The following is an 18,975-nucleotide window of genomic DNA, read 5'->3' as shown; positions in this document are numbered from 1 at the left end:
AAGAGCAGACCGGACGGCGCAGAGGAGGAGACAGCTGACAGGAGCTGCAGAACAGGTAAGTTACAGCTCTGCCAGCCCCCCTCTCCCCCCACTGAACTGCCACTGGACCACCAGGGAAGGAGAGCCCCCCTCCCTGCCATGTATCAAGCAGGGAGGGGGGACGAAAAATAAATACAAATATAAATAAAATAAGAAATAATAATAAAAATAATACAAAAAATAATAAAAAAAAAGGGGGTATAAGGACCACTGTGGGAGGGGGGGGAGGGGTATAAGGACCACTGTGGGAGGGGGGGGGTATAAGGACCACTATGGGAGGGAGGGGGTGGGATAAGGACCACTATGGGAGGGGGGGGGGGTATAAGGACCGCTATGGGAGGGAGGGGGGGATAAGGACCACTATTGGAGGGAGGGGGTGGGAAAAGGACCACTATGGGAGGGAGGGGGGGTATAAGGACCACTATGGGAGCGAGGGGGGGGGATAAGGACCACTATGGAAGGGAGGGGGGATAAGGACCACTATCGGAGGGAGGGGTGGGATAAGGACCACTATGGGAGGGAGGGGGGGGAGAAAAGGAACACTATGGGAGGGAGGGGGGGATAAGGACCACTATGGGAGGGAGGGAGGGAGGGAGGGGGGGATAAGGACCACTATGGGAGGGAGGGGGATAAGGACCACTATGGGAGGGAGGGGGGGATAAGGATCACTATGGGAGGGAGGGGGGGATAAGGACCACTAGGGGAGGGGAGGGGGAAGTAAGGACCACTAGGGGAGGGGAGGGGGAAGTAAGGACCACTAGGGGAGGGGAGGGTAAGGACCACTAGGGGAGGGGTGAGTCAGGACCACTGGGGGAGGGGGGTGAAGGAACACGGGGGTGGGGAGGTAAGGACCACTGAGGGAGGAGGAGGGGAGGTCAGGACATATGGGGGGGGCAAATATCCTTGCACCGGCCCTGCACACACTGCATTCATACACACACTGCACTCATACACACACACACTGCACTCATACACACACTGCACTCATACACACACACGCTGCACTCATACGCACACACTGCATTCATTATACACACACTGTAAATAAATATTCAATTAATATATTTTTTTTAGGATCTAATTTTATTTAGAAATTTACCAGTAGCTGCTGCATTTCCCACCCTAGTCTTATACTCGAGTCAATAAGTTTTCCCAGTTTTTTGGGGAAAAATTAGGGGCCTCGGCTTATATTCGGGTCGGCTTATACTCGAGTATATACGGTAATTAAATTAACATCACGTCTGACTCGATAGTGTTGTGAAAATAGGACATTTATCACATTTCTAGCCATGATCTGAGGATCTATGGCTATTGTATTACCAAGCTCTGAAGGCTGCAAAATTTCAACATCATGGATTTTGTCAGCAGATTATATCAGCATAAGACAGAAGCTAAGGTAAAGTATTCCTTGCCATATCCAAATAATGGCAGATATGGTCAGAGCAGCAAACGTTAAGGACAAGATATTAAGTTTATTTAGATCTGACTTACAGTGCATTTGGTTTTTATATTGCCACAAATTTAATATAAATCGCCCTCTCCATTATAATTACTGAGTAACTAATTACCGATTAGTTTGATGTGATAATCCTTCCTCTAAAGCTCTAAGTACAAAATGAAATCTGCCCTTTAAGATTTATTCTCTCCATTAATGGGCAAGTGTTTTACACAACTAACAAAGTATTCAATTTACAGACATTTCATGAAAGCATGTTGTTGGCATGTTTTTGTAAACCACATGTGTTAAATGTTACCTAGTATGTGCTGTTCAGTAAAGTATTTTAGTTCTGGCGGGGTGAAAATTTGTCCTCAGGGCAACTATTATGAATGAAGTCATATTATTCCAGTTTCAGTTCTCTAGAAATGATAATTATAATCTACTGGGCATCGGCGGAACAAAAAAAAAATGCTAAATTTAAAGCTAAGCTTCAACTGTAAAATGACAGATAAAAGTTAACAAACCTTTGGCACTGCCTGAACAATTGTATCTTCACATGAACTACCAGAGCACGATAACTAGACTATTTTTACGAGGGTGGCATATTTGTCTGTAAATCTCTACAAAAATTATATGTAAAAGGCAAAAAAAAAAAAAAAATGGAAAAAATACCGGTCTTCTCTAATCAGCGTTTACCTGTAAAATTCCAATTCAGACATAAAAGAGGCAGTTGTTCATACCTGGTAACGATCCATGAGGGAAATATCCTGCAAACATGCTTTTGCACTTTCTTCTTCAGACATAAGCATCGCAAGCATCGTTTCCTGTTCCTCTACATCATTTTTTAAACGTTGAATCTCTCTGTTAATTGCCACAAGTTTGTTTCTTAAATCAGGAACATCTTTTTCTTTCAGTTCAACCAGCATATGCCTAGGAATAAGTAAAATATATATATATATATATATCATGTCCAATCAAACAATGTATGTGCCCCCACCCTCATGGCCCCCCTCTCGCTGGGCTGAAGTTGGAGGAAGGGGTTAAACTACCTTTCTCCAGCATCGGGCTCCCTCGGCGCTGGGGACTATCCTTCCTCTTCGGCTGAATGCGCGGCAAGAGCCGCGCGCGCAGTCAGTCCATAGGAAAGCATTCTCACTGGCATCTTCTCACTGTGAAAAATCACAGTGAGAAGCGCGGAAGCGCCTCTAGCGGCTGTCAATGAGACAGCCACTAGAGGTTGGATTAACCCATATGTAAACATAGCAGTTTCTCTGAAACTGCTATGTTTACAGCAGGCAAGGTAAATCCTAGATGGACCTGGCACCCAGACCACTTCATTAAGCGGTCTGGGTGCCTATAGTGGTCCTTTAAATCTATTTATGTTTGCAGAACAAGCCAAACATGCCATGTATTTATTTCAGTTACATATAGATATATTTATTTTCCTCTCTACTGTCCATCAGCAAAACTCAGGTAATATCCTTGCAGGGGATCCTCTATAGGGACAGCATGCATTTGAACTGCTGTATAGTAATATTTTAAGTCTTTACAATCATGCAGCAAAGAAAGGAATTCAAACGGGTATTTTTTTTTAGCTATACGTGCAATAATATTGGCTTACCAGACTTATGTATGGCCCCAAATATTTTTTTTAGAAGCTTTGTGTGACTGTGTGCTTGTGACAATATGCAGCCGTGTGTATGTATGTAACTGTGTGCCTTTTTATTTATTTTTTAAGAAGCTTATAAGTCCTAATAAAAAAGTTTGGCATTCTTTTCAGGCTCTTTTCATGCACTTTGGTCTGGCATAAGGTCCCCTCTCGTGCATTACTCAAAAAAAAAAGAAAGAAAAAAAAAAAAAAAAAAAAAAAAGAAAGAAAAAAAGAAAAAAAAAAAAAGAAAAGAGAGTGTGTTCCAAGCACTTCATAAGAAGTTGCACTTTTTTGTCAATCTACACTATGTATTTTTTATTTTTCTGTATTTGCAGCTTTGTGTAAAGTTATTTCTTCTAACATTCGATACATATTATGTTCCAACATGAAGGTATAAAAAAAATCTTCCCTGTTTAAAATACTTTGTACACTTTAATTCACTTACGTTTCTAGTTCATATTGTATGGGGAGTAACAATTTTTTCAAAGTGCAACAGTATAACAACCTCGGTCTCTTTTTATGCTCCATACGGCCTACAGAAACCCTATACTCTTTTGACAATGTGAAACAATGCTACCCGTTTGTCTTAGTACATCACGTTAGGCAGTAGGCGACTGTCTCTACAATATCTACATGTATTCAGAGCTTTATTGATTCTTCTACATTTTTGTAAAGGGACAGTGCAAGCATCCTTAGAGAAAATGAGAGACGGACCCAGCAAATGTATCAAAATTTAAATAAAACAATTGCAAACTAAAAAAAGCATGTCTCTTATTTGGCTCTGGAACTTTACAAGATCCAAGCAAGCATGGGGGAGTATTACTACTTGGGAGATGTAGCCTAGAAGAATTTGTTTTGTTCTACATCAGTACTATATATGAGGTTTATGAAATACACTTAAAAATTTCAGTGTTGTGGGTTTGTGGAAAAAAAAAAAAAGATTTTGTTACATATAACAACTGTCAAAATACGGGGGGCGTGGCCTGACCGGCAATGGAGTAAGTCGCATCTTCCTGCTGCTCTGTGGCCCCAGCTCAGCATTAATTAACAGCACAAACTAAGCCTAAATGGGGAAATCCAGATGAATACTCACCCGGGACCGTCCCAGGCGGGTTCCCTGGGCCGCACCTTGGACCACATGGATGAATTTCTATCCACCCCGCAGCACCTGCTCGCTGGAAAAGATGGAGCCTCAGTGAAGCAGACTTTCACCTAGCAGGCTATGTACCTGGGACCTTTGCCCGGACCTATGGCCTCTTCTCCCTGGGGTCCCTCTCCAGTTGGGTGGGTGTGGAAAGGGTTGGGGGGGAAATTGCACACGTCTGCTCACACCAAGACTATCCGCTTCCCTAAACACCGTCATCACCCTGGGTGCCTTGACTCTATGTAACAAGGCACTGACTTTTCCAGCCCATCACTGGAGCCTTTAACACATTGGGCCGGGCCCTTACTCCTCTATTTGCCGGCGAAATTTGATACACGCCAATAGCCAAGCATGGACGGCTTTGAACCGAAAGGGCGGGAGGGGTTCCTGCACAACGGGCAGCGCACCATAGACGCGGCCACGACCGAGCTACATCTCCCCATTATAACCGCCTGTCCTGCTACGAGCACACCACGAAGCCCCCATCTGTGGGCTGGGTGCCATCGGAGATGGACACCCCTACGGATACACGCTCCATATTCCCAGACTCCCTTGACGGACTCACCCTGTACATATACTCAGGGGTTCATCTGGGTAGCGAGTGCCCCTGGGGACTGACACCACTTAACACCACCACCCGAGACGAGTCATAGTTACCTGCTGTTTTTTACTCTTTCATCCTCTAACTCAATCTTCTCTCCCCCCTACCCACCCTGTTGTCTATTGTCTTTCTCCCCCTTGGCCCTCGGGCAAAGGCCCTCGATGAGGTTGGGTTACACACCAGCACCATTGCATAGCAGAGAAGCACACCGAGATGCTCTGGTCAGACTCCAGGAAACCCACCTTAAGGGAACCAGTGCTCCAGCCATGGGGAACAGGCGGTACACTTTGGGATTCTATGCCAACCACCCAGACGAGAGGTTGGGGGTGGCAATCCTCTTTGCTCATACAGTCCCATTCCTATGCACAGGCCAACAAATATAAGGCAGATACTTCTTCCTCAAAAGGGACCATAGCTGACCACGTATACACGTTTGTATGTTTATATAGCCCCAACCCCAACCGGAACCAACACGTCTTTTTGACGAAAACACTCACATTACTGAGCCGATTTAGGAAGGGTCTCCTGATCGTAGCTGGTGACCTTAACCCCAGACTGGAATTCTCCAGAGAAATTAGCTTGATTCCGCAACACTGTATTCGCTCTACGGGGCGGGCCCTGCGGAGACTGGGACTGGTAGACTGTTGGAGGGCGGTGCACCCGGGCGACAGGGTTTTTTCATCCTATGTGGCAGTTCACAAACGTTACAGTTGTATAGATTACATCTTCATGGTCCAGGAATTCCTACCACCTCTACAAAGGTCTGACATAGGAACCGTTGGTGACTCGGACCATGCCCCGGTAACGGCCCAGTTACGCTCCCCACTACTTAAACCCAAAGAATGACAGTGGAAACTGAATGAAAACCTCCTAATTCGGTTAGAGGACATAGAACCTGTGAGACAGAAACTGACCCGTTACTTTGTCGCAAACGACTCCCCAGACGTACCCCCACTAACCATTTGGGAAGCCCACAAATGCAGGATCAGAGTGCACTACATTAAGGTCTGCACACAACGCAAAAGGGAACATACACAAAGACTAACCACACTAACAAAACGGATAGCAGACTTGGAACTCAAACAAGGACAGACGGACAACACATTCTACCAATTGACAGATGCACGTAGACAACTGTAACGGCCACCCTAGTTGTTGGAGGGGTGTATGCCATTGGAGACGTCCTTTTCCCGGCGAGAGGCTGTGCTGCAGAGTATTCCCGATATCCCAATCCGCTGGATCAGTGTAGAGAGGGAGAAGTAGAGCTCTTACAACAGCTAGTGATTAAGCTGGAAGCAGGTACCCTTCAATAACGAGATAAGGCTACGTATTGAGGATTAAGCTACACTGTTTTAGTGACCACACAAGCATTTCTTTTATACACATTGGACCTTGTTGGGCACTGAGGACACAAACTTAACAGCCAATCATTTACAGTTACACAGTTTAAACACTCCCATCCATTACTGTACATTCCTCCCCTCTGCTTGGGAGATAATTGAGTTAATTGTTGTATCAGCTCAATTATCTCCAAGCAAAAAAAATATACTTTTTACCCCATTTTTGTAACATCAAAACTATACGGTCAATTTTAATATAAGTTAAATTTTTGGAACGAGCATAATTGAGGGACACACATTGTAACGGCACCCCCAGGCATTAAAGGGGTTAACAGCCGTTTAGGAGATATTCCCCTTCCAGATATACAGGCAGCTACTGTAGACACCAACCCACCGAACCAGAGAAGCATTTGAATGCTCTCAAACATACGAATGCTGTAAACAGTCGAATAGGAAAAATCATACGAAAGGTTTACACTCCTAGCAGTCAAACTGGAACAGCATACAATAAATCCCCCCAAGAACGAGACAAGGCTCCGTGTTGAGGGTCAAACAGGAACAGACAGAGCTGTGGGTTTATTGCTCTTATATACAAATTCTTACACATTAGTACCACCCACAGGGTTTTGTAAACCAACCAATAAACACGTACAATACACTCAAACTCCCACACAAAATCCTCCCCTCTGCCTGTGATACAATTACCTTACACAATGGGTTAATGAATGTAAAGAATCGACGGGCACCCCGACTGGGTACCTCCGTTGAAGGATGCTCCTAGCGCTTCCAGAGGACACCAAGAACTGCAGCAGACACCACAACCACCGAACCGGAGAAGCATACAAATGCTCTCAAGCATTTGAATGCTGTAAACAGCTGAACAGGAAAATCATACAATCAGCTTACACTCCTGGCAATCAGCATACAATCCAATTCCCCCAATAACGAGACACTTTGTTTTGAGGTCAAGCAGAACTGCACATACAGCCTCTTTTATTCACAATCCACAACCATAGTACTGCCCACAGGGTTTTGAAATACAACCAATCAATCCGTACAATACACACAGACACTCCCACACAAAAGCCTCCCCTCTGCCTGTGATAGGATTACTGAACACAATGGGTAATATAATTATCACAGGCAGAGAAATACAGTTTTTACAAAATATGAATGACTTCGAAAATATAAAACATACATTTTCAGAATCAGTATGCTTGAAATATACACATACTCAAAATCATGGCAATCGTTTCAGGGGTTAAAAAGTTAAGGGAAAGTCCTGTTTGACCAAATGAAGCATGGCTTTTCTGCCCAAAACCAGTTCCACAGGGTCTTCTATCCTGGAGATAATTGGGAAGTAATCCAATTATCTCCAAGGACAGAGGCAAAACTCCACTGAACACATGGTAGCAGAAGACAATAAAATACATAAAAATATATAACTGTGCAGCTATTACATAAAGCAGGTACATTCAACATATCCCCAGATAGCTTAGATCTGAGCGCACATTATTACTGAATGGTGCTCAGATCACATACATACAGTTCAATTGCCATGGAGCCAAAGACTTTCACAGGGAGCAGGCGGGCAACCAGGCTCCTCCAATGCACAGTAGCGAGATTGGTCTCGTCACACACATACTTAAAAATCCCGCAAATCCGTTCAGGGGTTCGGGAGATAGCCGAACGTCCCTTCCCGGTCTCCTTTCATAAAATAAAAATACTGAACAGTCATTCTTTTTATGGTTCGTGCTTTTGCTGGTCGTGTGCCACTGTGTTCGTGCAATGCTTTTACCGAACGCCGCCTTGTTTGTATGAATCTGGGCAAAGCTAAGTGGTCCTGGAAGTTTCAGCGGTGTTCGGGAGTTTGAGGGTTTGAAAATAGTTCAAGACACTCGACGACCAAACACCACTGGGCGCGTTCGACAAAACAAGATGGCCGCCGCCACGTGTTTGTACATACGAATCGACGGCCACCCATTGAACCATTTAGAATGCTTGCGGTTTTGCACAGTCAAGGGTGTAATTGGCGGCACACGACTGGGCTGGGTGGTCTCTCGTTCGGCAGTATTGTTAGTTCATACGAATGGGTTAGCAGTGTCATTCGTTTTCCCATTCATATGCTTTCAAATATAAAACTGGTAAAAAATACAAAGTAGCAAATCCAGGGGGTTTACAATGTTTCAGTCTGTGGTCCAGGCAATAACAGGCGTTTCGTTACAACAACGCCGGGACCTGTTGGCCCAGGGCCTCCTCCATACCCTTAGAACTATGCCCAGACATGAGACTAACCCTAAAGGGAGAAACAAGAGGTGGAATAGCGCCAAGTTGAAAGTAGGGAAGGCAGCACACCTAAAACAGTTAAGTCTCTACTAAAAACACAAAAGAACAACATTGCTCTGTATTATAGGAGACTAAGCCTATTGGAACAATTCTGCTATCGCCAAGTCAAGACCTATTACATGTCACTTCCAGGGAGGGGGCACCTACATAGGGCCCTGTCAAGCTTTCAACATTTATGCACCACTCGGAAACACCTCTCAAAGGGACTCTAGACCCTATAGTCCAAGCTCACAATGAGTAACAGCGACACACCTCTGGGGTACACAAGCAAATGGGAAAGGGACACATGGATTTAGGGATCGACCGATTATCTGTCTGGACGATATTCGGTATTTTCAGCAATATCGGTATCTGCCAATAAAGATACCGATATTGCCGATAATGCAGAACAGGGCCGCCAACAAGGTCTTGGGAGACCCAGCACAGTCTTACTTACCTTCCCAGCAGCTCCCTTCAGGTCACCTGTCTAACTCATACGAATCCCGCGGCTGTCAGAGCATTGCCACGGGTTACCATGGCAACAGACCGCGAGAGTTAGACAGGGGAGCTGCTGGGAAGGGAAGTAGGAGAGTGCTGGCCCCCCCCAGGGAATGCCATATCCCCCTCCCCTGGCCAGGTAAGAAGCAGGGAGGGGGGGCTAAAACTAAATGCCCCCCCTCCTTTTACACACATTACATACCTACACAAACATACACTACACAAACACACTGCATTCACTACACACACACTCAGCATTCATTATATACACACTACACAAACACTGCATTCACTATACACACACTACACAAACACACTGTATACACTATACACACTCTGCATTCATTATATAGACACTACACAAACACACTGCATTCACTATACACACACTCTGCATTCATTATATAGACACTACACAAACACCCACTGCATTCACTATACACACACACACTACATTCACTATACACACTACACAAACACACACACTCTGCATTCATTATATAGACACTACACACACACACTACACAAACACACACTCTGCATTCATTATATAGACACTACACACACTACACAAACACACACTCTGCATTCATTATATAGACACTACACACACACTCTGCATTCACTATACACACTACACAAACATACACTCTGCATTCACTATACACACTACACAAACACACACACAAACACATACTGCATTCACTATTTACACAGTATACACACACACACTGCATCCACTATACACACGCACACACACACACACGCACACACTGCATTCACTAATCAAACACTCTCGCTCCATCCACTACAAACACATATATTCTTAAAAACATAAAAAAGTCTGACTGGCATGTATATTTTATGCATTTACCTTAATAAATAAAAAGATTTGCAAAAAAAAAAAAAAATCAGTATCGGTAGATCCCTACAGGAATTACTCTCACCACACAGGAATGGAACAAAATCTTCACCCTTATGCACAAATGCTCTATCAGTTCGAAGCTCCAAGAGTTAAGCTATAAATTGCTCACATTTTGGTACAGGACGCCGGACACGGAGATACCAGACACATGTTGGCAGTGTGGCTCTGGGATTGGAACTAATATCCACATCTGGTGGTCTTGCCCCTCCATAGCCCTTTATTGGGAAATGATCCGCTCCAAAATACAGGAAATCACTGGTACCGAGATACCCTCAAACCTGCTAACCATGCTTCTACATCACACCACCCAACCAGTGAAAATATACAAGAAATCATTGCAACATTGAGTAGGGGGAGTATCAAAGTCCTTAATACTTACATTTTGGAACGCCCAGAGGTGGCCACCATCCAGCAGTGGGTAACGAGGGTGGAGGAAATTTACTTGATGGAATCCTTGACTGCTGACCTATGGGGCCGACCAGATAAATGTCCCCTTACTTGGTTCCCGTGCGTGACCTAAATCTCGGGAGTGGGCAAGTGGACGAACAGTAACCCGGTCCCGAACATCACCTAAAACAGGGTGACCGCTTACCTGGGCGCAGTAAACACATAAAACTAACCATCCTACTGGCCTGGGGGAGGGGGGCAGAGATGAGGGGGAGCATCCTCGCCCCCAACAATCTTCGTCCCCCTTCTTTTCTTCGCTGTACCCCCCACCTCTATTCAGAAAATCTTTGTTCCCCTGACATATTACAATTTTCAACCACCACACATGACATAACCTGAGGACTGGAAGCCCCGGCAGGGCCCCTTAACCAGGAGACACCCGAGGTTTACTCCAAGACCCAGACAGATAGCTCTAGTTAGGACACGCCACCAAGGGATAGTAACCACTACCCCTTGCCTAAGCCGTAGGCCGAATTATCGCTTGAACAATGCAAATGCAGACTACCAAACATCAGCCCCGGGTAGTGTCTATTACTCAGTATGTTAATTGTTACAGCACTAACACATGGAACCAATTATACAACACTTATGCAATGTGAAATGCACAGTTTGTGTCCACACGAAGAATAATAAGTGAATGCATGTACAGAAACGTATTTCCGTGCCTCGAACTCAACCTTACTTCCATCTTATAAATATTGCATTGAGTAAATCTCATTTCTGGAAATATTTATTCACAATACTGTAATGTTTCAACACCAGTTACAATGTCTCCTCTTTTTTTTCTGTAACCCTAACCAAACTTGAAATTTCAAATAAACAAAGATTGTCAAAAAAAAAACTGTCAAAATACCTCTAGGATGTCTACTTCATAAAAAATATATATATTTGGGTGACAATTTCTTCTTCTTTTTTTTTTAATCGATGGGCAATGCTTCAGAGTCTGACAAGAACAGCTGTCTGATAAAAGAGGGTCATGAAGGGAGACAAGCTAACAGAGCTGTGTAAATGAATTCAGGTTTACAAACTCTGTGGAACATAGTTCAGATGCTTTGTAGCGAACACAAGGCAGTGAAGGACAAGGTCACCATTCAGTGAGAGCGCTGATCAACAAGCAATGAGACAGATAAATGGTATTATAATACCAAAAGAAGTAACAATATTGCTTTAAAAAAAAAAAAGTAGGAAAGATGTGTTGGCCCCCAGACAAGCCTGGGGACTTTGCGAGCATTCTCGGAGAGCCGAGCCAGCTATTGGCTCTTTGTGCTCACCTCTGAGAATGACTAAAGTTCCAGTCACAAATGTTCTCTTAAACATTGTTTATTTTATTTGGAACGCCCCACTGAAGGACTGTCCAACACCAGCAGTATTAAATTGCCAGTTTAGAATGTTTAATTATTTTAGTTTTTCTAAATATCTTATGTCGCTCACCATGACTTCAATGCCTCACAAACACCTGACATACTGACGTGCAGGCAGACTTAGTTATTTGCCTTCTCATCACAATAGTTGCTTAGTGCACAAACAGGCATGCCGTAAGCATATATTTACCCCTTGCTTACCAAGCTCTGTATTTTTAGTGTGATGGGCCGTCTGAACAAAGCTGAAGGATTCATCATGCATGCATAGCATGCTAGAACTAAGCAATCCTGCACAGTACCCGCTGCTCCTCCTGTCTTGCATCTCTTGTCTATTTATATATATCACACGTTTGACCAAACCTACCCTGCCTGATCTACCTAAAGTAACTACATTGTGTTATATTTAGACTACAACTGCCTGTTAACTTATAATGTGCACTTTGCCATGTTAACAATAATGTGCACTTAAGCTTTCTTTACTTTGTTAAGCTTACATATTATTTTACAAAAAATAGGTTGTCTATAACTGGAGTATACTTTATTGTGCTATTGATAAGTCGGTATACCCAATATGCATGCATATACTTTAACTCCTCTTTTCTTCTGTAATGTGATACTCATTTGCCTTAATAAAAGAAAGAAATTAAATGTAAAAAAAAAAAGTAGGAAAAAGAAAGGCAGGCAAAGGCTTCAGAAAAAAATATACATTCAAAATGAATTAACTTTTGAACATGATACAAAACAATGTAAATAAGAAAAAAAAATATTAAAAACATTCATGACAGTGTTCCTTTAAAATAGGATGAGTCCTTAAGAGGTAAGCATAGATATTTTGTGTACTAAACAATCCTGCCCTCTAGTGGAAAAAACACAAATTTCTAATTAAGATTTTTACTTTTTAAAGCTGCACATTTCTACAGTGCAATGAAATGTCCATTTTGTTAGGATCTAGTCATTAAAGGCAATATTTAACAACATTCAGTATTTATGGAGATAAGAGATGTTGCTGCGGTTATGCATATGCAGATGTAACCACTTTAATACAATTATGAGAGGGAAGCTGCCTCCTGAGGTTCAAGCAGTATATGGGTATATACAGAGCCTGAATCTTGCCCATATCATTGTCCACCCCAGTTCCACACTGTGAACAACACGTGGAAGCTCAATAATAATACAGAAGGGGAACATGCCAGTGTCCCTGTGGCCCCAGGCATTGCCAGTGTGTATCTGCTATAGTAGATATGTATGGGGGAACGTGTCTTTGTCCACCCACACCCATGACACCCAGATAGGGGGGAGGGTATTAATATGATAAAGGTGGGGTGGCATGTCAGTTGTTCACTGGTCTACACCCTCCATGCATTGGCATCAGGTGGGAGCAAGGTAGTAGTAGAATAAGGGTGGGAATGATCCCAGTTAAGTAACTTTAAATAAATGAATTCAAAAAAGCAACGGAAATAAATAAAAACCAGTAAAGCTAAAAGTGTCCATGTGAACCTATAGAGAGTTTCAAATCAAATGACAATTAAAAGGTGGAAGATGCCTTCACGAACTTTGAATTAACTGTTAGTGTGCTCTAGTTGCTTGGCTTTCAAGCCATCCAAATACAGCATTCTGACATGCAAGTTTCACCTGTCAAAAGACTTGCCCTGTAATGCACCCCATTTATTATTATTGAGCCCCAACTTTGGGTCACGTGACAGTGCAGTAGCTGGTATCTCAATAAAAATAAATAAAAAATTTAGTCATAAAGTCCATCTCAAAATATGGATGAATTGCTATGCCTGTAGGGTTATTTACCATATTAAAATTGTAGTAAATGAAAAACCAAATCACAGAATGAAAGCTTAAAACACCAAGCTATGACTAAATCTCAGTTAAATAATTTTTCTAGATTACCTATTTTAGCCATTCGGATTTTAAAATGACCCTATAGGCACCAAACTCACTACAGCTTAATGTAGTACTTCTGGGGCAAATAGTCTGTACCTGCCGGCTGAGCAATGTAAACACTGCCTTTTCTAAGAAAAGGCAATGTTTACATTGCTGCATACTGGTCACTCGACCAGTCACTAGAGGTACATCTTGAATGAGTGCCTGCAAGGATCGCATGACCTACATCCAGCATTTCCTCGAGATGAAGACTGCCATATAAATGCACCTCTATGAGGGGATGATGACTGGCGTTGTGCAGCACCTGCCCGGGCCTGTCCTCAGGATTGATGATCCTGTCCTCAGGATTGATGATCAGAGACAAATGTTTGTGTTCTTTTAACTCACTATAATATGCAGGGAACATGTAACTATTGTTCACCTTGAGATTCTTTAATTCTGTTCATTATGACTGAAATTAGTTTGCTAGATTTAGCTTTATAAGAAACATTTTGAAGAATCAGTTCTAGTTTTATAGGGAATGGATATAGCATTTCTACAGAAAAGATTTTCTAGAACTTACCTCGTTGGTTTCAGTTCCATCATGTCATCCCTTCTCTTTTCTCTTCTTTTCAATTCGGTTTCAGTTGACTTTAGTTTATCAGGAACAAGCCGGAGTTTGGACTGCATATCATTTATCACATCTTGTAATTCTGCTTCGGAGGGAAATATCCGCTGGCAAACGGGACAGCATGGCTGGTTATCCTCCGTGAGCTGGGTTATAAATTGAGTATAAACAGCTGTGGCACCTGCAAGCATTGCTGCCAGAATAATAAAAAAAACATTTCTTAGTAAAAGAGTGCTGTATATCACTAGTAGGAGAATAATTGTTTCCTGCTACAAAACATGTATTTGATACTCACTCTACAAATATGTATAACAAGCAGAAACAATTAAGTATTTGAGTGTATGTGAGTCAAACTCAGTATGTAAGAAAACAATCAAGGCAATACATAATTACTATCTAGGCAGTTACTTTTACTCCATTAGCTGGAGCTAAGGTGTCTTCAGAGTAGATTGCTAAACTCTTTTCTATGTTCCCTTGCTACCAACTGTGAAAATATTATTTTGAGGTTAATAGTTGTAATCTAAAAGAATTGTCAAGTTAACACAATTTAATGGGAGCAACACACAAACATAGTTCATATGCACTATATACAATGAACAATAAACACAGAATGGTGATGGCATGAAGTGGTTGCATTTGACATGGTTGGCAGTAAAAATAAGTGCGCCAATGTTTTTTTTTGTGTGGGTTTTTCTTTTTTCTTGCTATGCGGTTTATAAATGTGATCAAAGTGATGGGTCTGCCTTTCCCCATCATTGACTACTTGAATTCACTCTGTTGACCAAGACGGATAAAGTAATATTTGAGGTTGTAATATTTCCTAAAATGTTGATATATGTCACGGTTTTGAAGGGACCCTTTTTTTTTTTTATATACAATGTGTGAAACCATGAAAGAGTTCATTGCACCTCTTGTATAAGTCGACATTATGTTGTCTGATACAGTTACTTTCTGCTATACCCCCAAAGTATAATTCTAAATTACTATAGAACATGATGACTCTATAAAATGCGAATGATAATCACGGCTGCAGGTATCTGTTACTAACGGACATTGGATTTCATGGCTGATCAATTCCATCTTTTTCAAAGCAGTATCACAAATCGCTTTGTCCTCACCTCGCTGTTTAGAGGTCTTTTCTATATCGTCCTGCAGGCGTGTCAGATCACTGTCAAAATCCTGGCTACCACATACATCAAAAACCTTTTCTTCATATGATGAACATTTCTCCTCCTTTATCCGAAGCTCATTGCTCATATGGTTTTTGTTCTGCTCTGCCGAGACTAAATCCTTACTGTGATCATGAGTGGGGGGGAAACATCAGAGATTTTTAATGAGAAGCTAAAAAGAAAATCATCTATAGCAATTACAGAACTGCAGTCAAGATCCTTACAGCACACAGCAAGAAAAACATAATCGCAGCTAAATCCAAAGGGCACTACTCTATACTAATTCTTATTGACCTCTCTGCTGCCTATGACACGGTTGACCATGTTCTCCTTCTCCAAAATCTTCAATCACAAGGTCTTTGTTATACTGTCCTTTCTTTGTTTTCCTCCTATCTCTCCCAAAGCTCATTCAGTGTCTCCTTTTCTAATGATACCTCCTCCCTTCGTCCTGTCTCTGTAGGAGTCCCCCAAGGCTCTGTACTTGGCCCCTTCTATTTTCTCTTTATACTGCCTCTATTGGCAAACTTATTACCTCATTTGGATTCCAATACCACCTGTAAGCTGATGACACTCAGATATACCTCTCCCCCCCCCGGACCTCTCCCCTGCCCTCCTGCAACGTGTCACTGCTTGCCTTTCTTCCATCTCTGATTGGATGTCCTCCCGCTTTTTGAAACTCAATCTCTCTAAACCTGAACTTCTTGTCTTTCCTTCTCCTAATACTGATCTCCTCTTTCGCTCTCCCTTCAAGTGAGTGGTACTCACTTCAGTCTATACTTGCAAGCGGGCTGTCTTGGCGTTATACTTGATTCTGGCCTGACATCCAGTCTGTTACCAAATCCTGTAGATTCCACCTTAACCCCTTAAGGACACATGACATGTGTGACATGTCATGATTCCCTTTTATTCCAGAAGTTTGGTCCTTAAGGGGTTAAAAACATAGCCCACATCCGCTCCTTTCTTACACAAGATGCTACTAAGGAGCTTGTCCATGCTCTAGTAATCTCTCACATGGATTATTGTAACTCTCTCCTAATAGGTCTTCCCACAAGTCGTATTGCCCCGCTACAGTCTTTAATGAATGCTGCAGCTAGACTGATTTTCCTCTCCTGTCGCTCCTCTCACACCTCTCCTCTCTGTCAGTCCTTACATGGGCTTCCTGGATCCTATAGGAGTCAATTCAAGGTACAATCAAGCACTGACCAATTCTAGCCCCTCCTATATTTCTTCACTGATCCGCAGGTATGCCCCTTCTCAGTCTCGCCGCTCTGCCCATGACCTTCTGTCTGCTGCTCGCGCCCGTACAGCCAACTCACGCTTGCAGGACTTCTCGCGGGTGGCTACTTTCCTTTGGAAAAGCCTGCCTACGACCATCAAGCTCTCCCCTAGTCTTCAATAATTTAAAAAGTGCCTCAAAACCCATCTCTTTAGGAAAGCTTATGGCCTCCCGTAGTAAACTCTATCTCACATACCTGTCCCTTGCTCTCTCCTAAAGGGCAGCAATCTATCCTCTACTCCAGCTCTGCTTCACTCCACCTTGTTTGATTGTACCTCCTGTCCTGTTGGGTTTCACGCCCCACCTCCTATAGACTGAAAGCTTGTTTGAGCAGGGCCCTCTTCAACCTATTGTTCCTGTAAGTTTTTGTAATGGTCTCATTTAATGTTAAATCTCCCCATTTGATAATATTGTAAAGCGCTATGGCATATGCTGGCGCTATATAAATACCAGTAATAATAATAACAACATGGTCTCTGGTGATCCTAAGGTAGTCCAAAGAGCACTATAAATTATTTGAGTGCCTTAATATTTACATTATGTATATTTCTCTTTACGGAAAGCAACAAAACTGCATAAGAGTTATAGGAAACAAATGTAAAATAAAAGGTCTGAAGGTCTGTTGTATTGTGCACTGCATAACATGTTGTTACTGTATAAATAAATGCGAAATAGCCTGCATTGAACCCGATGTATGCAATGACTCCAGAACACATGTGTTTCGAAGAAGACAAGTTATTGAAAACGCATCACTAACAGAGAAACGTCTAGGTCGTCAACAGTCCGAAAATTCACCTGTTAGTGATGAGAGTTCAATAAATTGTCCTCACTGAAACAGTACACGTTCCGGAGCCAGAATACACTGGATTTTGGATGGATGACTTGTGCATTCCATTACTCTGGAGCACAGGCAGAAGTTGTAGAAAGGTGTGTGCTGACACTATATCGCTTATGCCTCTTACAACTCTGGACAGAACCTGAATCATATTCAAATGTAAATATTAAAGAAGCACTGCCTGCTGTAATGGTTATGGTGCCTGCATGAACCTGATGCCATGTCAAATTCACTTGGTATATTAGTATTAGCAGTATCCACGGTGTCCATAATTAGCTGGGTTTGGCACCTGAAATACTGACATCGCAAAAGTTTTGCAATATACTGAGTGAAGTGCAGTCACAAGGTCTGGTGATCCTCACTTTGTGTCAAACTGCTCAGAACGGTTTGACCAAGAACTGGGGGATTATTGCTGGGGAACCCTATAGGGGTTTTGGTATGTAGCGTGCCCCTTTTAATAAAAGCTATTTTGCCAATTCATATGACAAATGAAGATAATTTTGTGAGAAGTCCTTGTGTGGGTGTAGGTAGTCCAAGAGGAAACTGTGGTGTTGTACCAAATATTTGTAATCCCCAAGCAGCCCTTTTCAGTCATACAGCAATGATATGCAAATTCATCATCTGACCACAAGCTGCCAGTGACATTTTTACGCTCTGCTGCAAGTCACAGTAATTGAGGAAGCGGCATTCAGACAAAAAAGTGACGGGGAACAGTTTCTGTTTTGCAAGAGGAAAAAAAAGCTAATGTTGTTAGGATTAACTTATTTTTCAGTAGACAGGGGGAGGGGGGGGGGGGGGGGAGTTAAATACTATAATTCACTGGAGACCAAGGTGATTAAAATTATTGAATCATTTAGTGATATGTGTCACTGCTTTTGAATAATATTGTTTATCTTAGTTCCATACAAATTTCCAGATACAGCAATAGCAAGTCTGCCGATATCAATGTACAGATAGGGATCAAGCCTATGGAACAGCCATTTTAATACTGCTGCCTGATAACCTAATCAGGAAATGCTAGCTAAAAAAAATTATGCAAAAAAAATCCCCCCCCAAAACATCTATATTTCCAAAAATGAATTCATACTTTAGCGTGCCCAGTTTGTCTCGAGTCTGATTTACTTCCTTCAGTTTTGCATAAATCCAGTCCTCAAGCTGCTTTTTGTTTGGAAAATGCCCCAAAAGCGCAGTCAACTCATCACCATGTCTGGATTTTATTTTTCGGATTTGTTCATCTTTGTCAGCCTAGGGAACAGAAAACCACATAATGTACTATTACAGATAAGAGATATGTACACTTCTGTTTTAAGGTAAACCTGAAGTGACATTGTGTCTTTCAAAAAGTATACAATTTTACCTATATGTCACACTGGCCAAACTGCTTGCAAACATATAGCTGAAAAGGTAGTTTTATATTTTGAGCTAC

The 18,975-nt window shown here is 42.3% G+C and overlaps 1 protein-coding gene across 1 annotated transcript in view; it reads right to left on the bottom strand.

Annotated features, from left to right (window-relative positions):
* Positions 1-18,975, bottom strand: part of RAD50 (RAD50 double strand break repair protein) — a 114,496-nt gene that overhangs the window by 56,423 nt on the left and 39,098 nt on the right. Inside the window, exons 12-15 of the mRNA XM_063447420.1 lie at positions 18,637-18,794; positions 15,388-15,563; positions 14,225-14,462; positions 2,218-2,407 (exon numbers count right to left, since the gene is read on the bottom strand). Of these exons, the coding sequence (XP_063303490.1) occupies positions 2,218-2,407; positions 14,225-14,462; positions 15,388-15,563; positions 18,637-18,794 (762 nt within the window). The remainder of the gene's footprint in view (positions 1-2,217; positions 2,408-14,224; positions 14,463-15,387; positions 15,564-18,636; positions 18,795-18,975) is intronic.

The sequence above is a fragment of the Pelobates fuscus genome, chromosome 3 (assembly GCF_036172605.1).
Source record: "Pelobates fuscus isolate aPelFus1 chromosome 3, aPelFus1.pri, whole genome shotgun sequence".
Lineage (NCBI taxonomy): Eukaryota > Metazoa > Chordata > Amphibia > Anura > Pelobatidae > Pelobates > Pelobates fuscus.
The sequence above is the reverse complement of the archived record's forward strand: the minus strand, read 5'-3'. Positions and strand labels throughout refer to the sequence as shown.